Raw genomic sequence first — 9,472 nt, forward strand, 5'->3', positions numbered from 1 at the left:
TATGAATACGAAGAATGTCCTTCTGATATCAAATAGTTTTGATTTTTTGAAATTCGCAATGTAATACACATTTTATGGCAAATCATTAAAAATTGATATTTTTGATATTTAACAATACTCGAAGTAAACTTTATAAATCTGATGATATGTACTTACAGTGTATGTAGGTGGGATGAAAAGCCGACGATCAATCGAAAATTTTGACCTTTCGTATTGAAGATATGGATTTTTTCCCAAAACACCAAAAAATAGGTCTTTTTGGGAAAAAATCCATATCTTCAATATGAAACATTAACATTTTCAATTGATCGTCGGCTTTTCCTCCCAGCTACATACACTTTAAGAATATATCATTAAATTTATCAAATTCTTCGAGGACGGTTATATATCAAAAATGTGAAAAATATCAACTTTTAATAATTTGTCATAAAATTTGTATTATACCGTGAATTTCAAAAATGAAAATTATTTGATATCAGAAAGACATTCTTCGTATTCAGAATGCAATTCGATATGTCTGATTTGCTCTCATGTCCCACAAAAAATGCTGTCGAAACGCCCAAAACGCTCATTCCAGATCCCTTAAGACTCGCTGCATACTATGTAAATTAATCTATGATGTGTGACGATACTTGACATGGCATACCGCTCAAAACAAACAAAATCGGTCCAATGACTGACCCTTGTGGTACTCCGGCATATCTATCACGACGAGTAGTCAGGTGAGACATTAACGAAGTGATCGCAGTAGAATTCGCTCCATACCAAGATGTTAAATATTGTATCAGGATAAAGAAATTCAAAAGCTGCAGAGGACAACATATTACAAGTCACATGGCCTGAACTTTTGTTCGGTTATTTCGGCTTTAAGATGTGTTTGGAATCCATCCTCGACGAGCTTAAGAACCGCGAAGACTCTGAAAAGTGCATGAAAGAATATGAAACAGATAAGAAATATCAATAAAATTTCCAAAAATATATTGATATTATTTGGCTTGCTCAAGGAGACGTTTTCTTTATACCATCCTTGTTGTTCAAAGTTAATTAGACAAACTGGAATTTGGACAAATCATATATTAATACATTTATTGATTGAAACCGCATATATGTTTTATACGCTTTTCTTTCTTTACATTTAATTTCAAAAACTCACTTTGATTCTCCAACTTTGTTGTTGTCTTTGTCAAAGAAAAGCTCCTTGAAGATGACATGCATATAATCAGTTCCCAAAGGTCCAATATCGGTCTCTTCGAAAGGCTCAATCTCTATCTTTGCTTTCCCGGAGGCAAATAGTTTTTGAAAAGCATTTTGGACAGCTAATACACACGAAAGAAGTATGAACATATGTTAACCTCCATTCAGTTGCAATTGTCTTTTGGTGTTGTACACAACATTATTTTTTTAACATTTTAACAAGAGACTAGACATTGTCAGAGCATGCGCATGTTCATGATGTATTAACAGAAATCCATATCAGACTTACCAACTCTGCCTCGCAGGATCCCTAAGTCTTCATGAATATACACACAATCATCTGAGTATTTTGCTGCCAACGCTGCAGGATCTTGAAGCTTAAACAGCTGTGAAACCTCACTTTGCATGGTGGCGATGAACGCTTTTCTCTCGTCTGTGTTGTTGGGCACGATTCCGTTGTTCATGTAGTGATTGCCTGTGCAGAAGGATACAAAATGATGTAATCGTATCAGAACTACAGTTGGCAATATTGAATATAAAGATCGTGCTTCGCTTGCAGAGGCTTTAGACTGCGAATTAATTATAATATGATTTTGGTATAAAAACGATCTGACCAAATGTATTGTCAAGAGAACTTCATCCAACCAGGGATCAAATGACCTCAGTCAGCGACTATTTTACCCACGTAAAAAGAATCATTTGAAAACTGACGTGACATAGTTATGTATTGCTTGCAACTAATTTGATAGAGGAAAACTTATTTGAAGTGCCTTTGTATAGTCAACTTCAAAATGTGGACTGATCAAAGCGCGGCTAATGTAATAATTTGGATGTGCGCTGATGCTCTACTGCATTCAGTTACCACCATGATGTTCGATTTTGTTGACCTCTTGGGTTTTCTCAAATTTATATTCGACAGCATGCTGTGTGTTCGTACATTCGAACGAATAATGGGATCCAATTAAAATGAGCCTTGACAAAGGACTGGTCCCGTGCGTCAACACGCATTGACTAAACGAGTAGCTATATAACTCCAATCGTTGCAGCCCGGCGTTGCAGTCATTTCAGATCGGTTGGTGCACAACGTAAAGCAGGGACAGTCAAGTCGAGACTGGATAAGCTTGGATAGGCAAGTCCTTCGGCGCCTCGATGGCATGTACTTTGATTGAGTATGCGGCGGATTCGCCAAGTGTTACGAATGTCATAAAAAGACAACTGTTGTACCCGGTATTAGGGTAACATGGTGATAAAACGCGATTGTTAGCTATTGCAAAATGCCTCAATTCAATTGAAGGCACTTATCATCCAGCCCATATAAGTCTGGTATACAGGAGGAGAGATTAACAATCACAAGCTGTCGAATGTCATCAATCTTAGGTTCGAACTCAACATAGAGATGGATTTCGGCAGCGTATGCGTGCAAATAAAGAGATAGATTAGAGAGTTTGCGAAATGCAGTTCAAAGGCACAAATTTCAACGTCTAGAGGATTATAGAGGATTATGCATTCAAAACCTCTCTGTCATAAAGCCTCTAGCAATTCAACAATTCCTCATAGACTATACATAATTTCCTCATTAGGAAACGAATTTGGAGAAAACCTTCTGTTAATAAAATACTATGCTGAGCCACCAGCCTGGGTGGTTCACGCTCCAGTAATTTCAGATGATTGAGCTCAGTAATACATCAAAGAATGTCTTCCAATTCATGAAAACAAATAGATAATCAGCTTATCGGAATAAAGGCTTAGAGGGAAGGTCTTGCTGCTCAGCGAGTGTTTGTAAATATCAGAAGGTTTCTCCAAATTCATTCTCTAATGTTTTATGTATTTTTTAGTTAAAAGTCAAACTATTGGAAATCTTATTTGGTTTGGGTAACATGCTACAAGTTGCTGAAAATTACTGATTGAATTAGATTAAAATATTTTTCTATTCCAAATGTCAAGCTTGTTATATACTTTTGTGTGTGCTCATGACGTACACAAATTCATTTTACCGGAGCGAGCAGTATAATAAGATTCTGAAAAGTGTAACAACTGGGAACATTATTTGACAACGTTGCGTGTCTTAATTAGACCTCTATACCTGTATAACTAAAATAAAGATGCTTATGATTTAGCAGAATGCTGGTCTAACATGTGTCACTGCTATACGCTTACAATCTTTAAAACACTCATCATACATAAGTCATAACGAAGGCTTCTATATGGATATTGAATGTGAACCAAATTATTCATTATTATTTTATATTTTGTACACAAATGTTTAAGCATAAACATGCCAAATCACCTTATTTTTGGAATAACTATTATATTGGTACATACAACTCAAACTCAACTCAGTTTTCTAATTTTGTTGTCTAAGCCACCTTTAGACGTTATCTTAACTTAATTTACTTTATGTTCATAATGCGTCTTTTCCTGTGGCTACAAAGCGCAACAACAGCATCATAAAAAGAACAGCAAACATCGTCGGCTGTATTCCATAGTGGCGTATAGTGATTTTTGGTCATTTTTTTTTTAAATGAGCAAGTATGTTTTTAATGATGTTCTCTTTCATTTTTCTAAGTCTCATCAGTCAAAATTAGCTAATTAATCAGTAATTAATTAATTAAATGTGGCGTATAGTTACAAAGTGAAATTTTGGGTTTTCCATAGTATCGACCATACGCCACTTTTTATACACATTTTATAATTATGAAATATCGGCAAAAATGAAAAACATTGTATGTCACAGTGGCGTACACCTCGCTACATGTCATTGGACCTATACGCCACTATGGAATGAAGCCGACGAAAAGTAACGCCATAGGGATTACACGGCGATCGAGGTAGCGTAAGGTTAACGTTAGGTTAGGGTATTGCGTTTTGCATGTTTTCCATAGTGAGGTATAGTGTTGTACTTTTTGTTTTCAGTTTGCCAGAAATATTATGCATTTATTTCTTTTGAAAAATATATAAAAATAAAATCTATTTCGTTTACTACAGAAATTTTACATCATTTACAAAATATAATGATTGTCTGATTTACACAACTCGATTTTAAATTGACATTTCTTCAAACCCGATTTTAACGAAAAGTTGTTTATTCGCCGCGTCCCACTATACGCCACTATGGAATACAGCCGACGACATGATCAAATAGAGAAAACAGAGGCAACAATATTATGGAAAAAGATATGTCTTTATTAATAGCTGACCACATCAAACAAATGTGTTCGATGTTAAAATAACGGTGTTGCTTTTCAACGTTATTTAATAAAGAAAAATTAGTCTGTAAAGTTGTCCAAAATAGGAACTTAACTATAAATTCAGTCCTTAATTAATACAGGGATGATGTAAAAATATTGTCACGTGGGGTACAAAATACCACTTAAGAATGTTGGTTTGTACATGCTTTTCAATGGATATGCTATTTGGTAGTCTGCGTCTTTAAGACGGTCATTGTTTGTAACCGCTCACCTTACATAGCTCTTTTCACTCTCACCTTCTTGATACAGGGTGTATCAAAATGATTGGTACCCATCAATATCCACTGAGTATGGAAAAGAATGCCACATCAACATACAGCATATAGCATCCACCTTTTTGTAGATTTATGTCATAAAAGGTCATTTAACAATAAACTGTAGTCATTTCAAGAGGATCTAATGTTTGAATTTGGAAGAAACAGGAGTTTCATTAGACAACAAAGCTGGTGGGTACCAATCATTTTGATACACCCTGTATACAGTGGTTAAAATGCAAGGTAGCCTTTTCTTTTGTTATCTGTTTATGGGGTCATGAGTAGGGAAAACTCAGTTAAGTGTTGGCTAATATGTTTCTATTAAGATATAATTTTGTTTCTTTAACTGTATTTTGTAATGTGCATTGAACAGCTTGTTTTGCTTATATTGATGCGTTTAATCTCATTATTCATAATACTACTTGTTGATCAATTTGTAAAGTTTTGAACAACCCTGCCCCAATGGCAGCATCGCTTACTGATTTCATGATACCACTGGAGACTATTAGCGACCAAACCAACATTTTTATAGGAGTCATTTAACATAAAAATCCTTCTTACCTTGTACCGTGTATTCTGCATTGCTATGCCATGATTTCACAAAGAACGCTGCCAACATTATTACAGCAAATAGAGTGATCTTCATCATAAACAGTCACTGTTCTTGGTTGTTTTGGAAGAATAAAATTGATATGTCTATATCGCTGTCGTCGGATTTATTGAATGGTTCATTTAACGGTTTGGTAAATCGTATTTATTACGTGCATAATGTGCAACAATATATCACAGATAGTTGCCTAATAAATAACAGGTTCTGATTGGTCAACTAATACCTAGTAACTAGTACATACAGCCCGTCTTCCATATACCAACTGAATTTGATCTACATCAGGTATTTCGTTGATGCACACTATTTGTAATAAATATATAAATAAGGAAGACCGTTCATGTTTACTTTGTAGTCCGGCAGATACAATGGGGCTATGATAAAATGTGAAGCACATGTAAGTAGCTTTTAGTGACGGACACGCAAGGAAACTCATTCAGGATGAATTTACATTTAGCCTTCTGCATTAACCTGATTCTATGTTTCTACAACTTCTTGAGTTGCTATTGAGGCACGCGATGTTACAAATCGGTGAATTAGCCTCTCGGTGGTTTGTAAGTCACAATATTTCCTAATTAGTCATAAGCGCAAATAATAACTTTCATATTACGAGTCTTAGGCTAAGTAAAAATAAAACATGTTTCACGTCCGGGTTATCGAAAAAAAGGAGGAAGAGGGGGCTTTTTATTTTCTATTTTTTATCGCAAAATTGGTGTAAATACCCATACTTAGAGCTATTTTAGCGTACAATCCGTACATACAATAATGCCTGGAAAAAGGAGGAGGCCCTTTTTTATTTGTTGTTCTGAGAGTTGCACCCCCTCCATTGATCACAAAACCTTCCTAAAATGTTTCTTGTATCTTAACAAGGCTATAGAGGGCATCCCAACTTCCTAGACATATTTTTTGAAAAGTTATAACTGAATTTCAAAAAATAAAAATTTATTTGAGAAAACCTCAAAAAAGGAAGCGGGAGGGGACGTGAAACATGTTTATTTTTTTATTTGGCCTTATATAGATTGATGGAATAATTCTAATTTTAATATTTAAAGAAATGGATGACACTTTATATTTAGATGAGTATACTTTGTAAATTAGTCCATGATATGTGATGATGCCATAGAGTACCGTATACAAAATAAAATCGGTCCAAGGACTGACCCCTGTGGTACTCCGAAATACATATCACGACCAATTGGTACGAGTAGTCAGACATTAACGAAGTGAACGCAATAGAATTAATTCAATACAAAGATGTTAAATGTCAGAATTTATTGAATATCATAAGTAACAGTAGCTTCTCGTTTTTGATATACAGTGCATATTCTCAATAGTACAACGCATTTGATCAGTGCAAGTCAAGTGGCATGAATTTTTGGAACTTTCATTCGGTTATTTCGGCTCTGAGATATGTTATATCCATCACCGACGAGTTAAAGAACTCCGAAGACTCTGCAAGGTATATTAAAGACTGTGAAACAGATATGAAATATCACTAGTATGTATAAAATATATTAATATTATTTGGCTTTTTTCCCAAACCGATAGTATTGATACATTATGTGGTTGAAACCTCATTATACGTTTATGTTTTTATGCCCACCTTTGATTCTTTAACTTTGTTGTTGTCTTTGTCAAAGAAATGCTCATTGTAAAAGACACGAACATAACCAGATCCCAAAGGTCCAATATCGGTATCTGCGATAGGCTCGATCTCCACCTTTGCTTTCCCGGAGACAAATATTTCTTGATTCCTTAAATCCGCCGTTTTGGGCAAGTTCTTTTTATTTTATTTTAATGCAAACTCATGGAAAGCACATTTTCTATCAAACAATTATTTTACACCATCTACAGGCACACCGCAATTAATGTTTAGCCCGTGCGGTTTATGCAGACCCCTTTCAATTTAATCTTAGCAGGATTTTTCAGATATTGGCGTAATATTATTGGACAAATTGTTGTTTCTAATAATATTCTACACGATTAAGAATATTGTAAATAATGAACATATTAACCAAACGGCTCGTTCCATTGTCATGTTTTTTTCTGCCATAACTAAATAGCTACATAAAGTATATAGATTTTGAGCCTAGCTACAGCTCGATGAAAGTACACACCTGGTTCAAAATGTTTATGAGAGTTATTTAGGAGGGTAGGTTACATTAAAAATATTTATCCATTTAATTGACTTGTCATGTTTAAAAATGTTAATTAGAATAAAAACTCTTCAAATTTGCATTAAAAGCACATATGTGTGCCTACACTTTTATATGATTGCAATCTTTATAAATAGATTTATTTAGAAGGGTATATAGGTTTCATTAAAGACGTTAATCCATTTAATTATAGAGCTTTTTACCTTGCTGCAGCTCGATGAAAGTACACAGCTGGTTTTTTATGAAAACTTGGAATTCACCATTATTACGCAATATCCAGTAACTTCTATTACAAACGTTTTATTTCTAAAATCTAAAATTCTATATAAAGAAAGCTAAATATATATATAGAACTTTAAATTTAACACGATACCACCAATAGTAATGCTCTTCATACCTTAAAAATTCCAATTTCCCGGTATAGATCATTCTAGAACACCCTGTATGTTTTTGTTCATTCGATTGTTTAGCTTTATTTGTACTGTAAGTTAACATACATACATCTATCCTTCTCAATAATTTTCCTAATGCCATTGCTAACGTTTTTGTCTGTCTGCACTAGTCTTTTTGTTTTTGCACTGAGGGCAATCACGTCTTTCGAGCTTTGCTCTTGTGAATGTCCTACCATCCTTCTCTCGATATTTTGTTACCTTATAATAATGATATGATGATGGTGAAATAAACTTGAACTTTGAACGTCATGGAGAATAAAATTATATGGTTGGGTAGGAGAGGAAATTTAATTCCTATTTTCATCTGTGAAAAAATGTTAACTTAGTTATCACTAAATAAGTTCACATTCTTTCATGTTTTTTACAGGTCCTTGTGATTCTAAAGCAAGTACAAGATGAATATAGAGCATATCTTAAAGTCGAAATCACCCAATAAAATGTTGCAAGTGTGCAGGCAACTATATCTGCGATGTTGGTTTCTGTTATACTGCCTTACAGGATTGTATACCAAGCAGTCGTCAGCTTTGAATTAGCCTATTATATTAACTGTAGGATCTAATTGGTATTTTCATAATAATTAATTTGTAAGTGCAGTAGAATGTAATAACTGCTTGTAATATAACATATTGTTTGCAGGCCATCCTCTCATTGTACAGTGTTAATGCAGGCGCGGATCCAGGCATGGGCCCACCGCCCCCTTTTCGAGGGTCCTAATTTGACTTTACATTGTTACATGCTTTATGGAAGATATAAATCGCAATTTGATCATGATAAACGGCCTCCCATGACCGTGTCCCCTTTCATGGTCCATGAAATGGCTTTATTAATTCGGCCTTTATTTTTAATTTTTTCCAAATACTGAGGGGTACACCCTCCCTCCGCATATGGATAAAGAAGTGCCCACTTAGGCTTCTATTTTGGACCAGTCGCGGAGCAGGTGGAAGGGCACACTGGCCCGTGCGCCCGCCCCATTCGCGGCTAAAAAAATGAGGAAAGGAGAGAAAAGAAGGGGCAAAAAGCTGAAAATAAAAAGAAAATGAGAGAACGATCCAAGCATTCTTTATCTGTGATTATTTTAGGCATTGCTTGAAGGCGGGTCCTCTGCCCAAAAGCCTGTGAAATTACTGCGGGCCCGCCAATACGCAGGGCCCGTCACATTTTGTTACCAACATCTGTATTAATTGAATGCTGACTTCAACATCAATCCGTGTATGCTTTAGTAGGCCGAAGTCCAATAAAGTGTAATTTTGCAAATTGAGTTAAAGTAATGATAATAGTGTAAATATATGCACCAAATGACTTAAATGGGACCTTCATTTTATAAAATTTTCCAACTTCTGAGGGGAAATAAACTGGTAGCCGTTTTCGCTTCTGTTTTGGACATCAGTACACTTTATGTTTTAACATGTTTAAGCAAATAATATAACGTAATAATTAGGCCTACAGTAATCATGGTTAGTAGTGAATAATGGTCTACGAGTGGCTTCAATTGGGCCTTCATTTTCACAAATTTTCCTAACTTCTCAGACACCCCCTGCGTATGCATAAAGAAGTTGCCATT

General features: G+C 35.0%; 1 protein-coding gene across 1 annotated transcript; it reads right to left on the reverse strand.

The window, feature by feature from the left end:
- Positions 1-521: 521 nt before the first annotated feature.
- Positions 522-5,449, reverse strand: LOC140146707 (uncharacterized). Its single transcript, XM_072168581.1, has 4 exons — positions 5,258-5,449; positions 1,484-1,669; positions 1,154-1,316; positions 522-917 (listed from the first exon to the last, which is right to left on the reverse strand). The coding sequence occupies exons 1-4, from the start codon at positions 5,343-5,345 to the stop codon at positions 824-826; spliced, it is 531 nt and encodes a 176-aa protein (XP_072024682.1). The 5' UTR covers positions 5,346-5,449; the 3' UTR covers positions 522-823.
- Between the last annotated feature and the right edge of the window lie 4,023 nt (positions 5,450-9,472).

The sequence above is a fragment of the Amphiura filiformis genome, chromosome 2 (assembly GCF_039555335.1).
Source record: "Amphiura filiformis chromosome 2, Afil_fr2py, whole genome shotgun sequence".
Classification (NCBI taxonomy): domain Eukaryota; kingdom Metazoa; phylum Echinodermata; class Ophiuroidea; order Amphilepidida; family Amphiuridae; genus Amphiura; species Amphiura filiformis.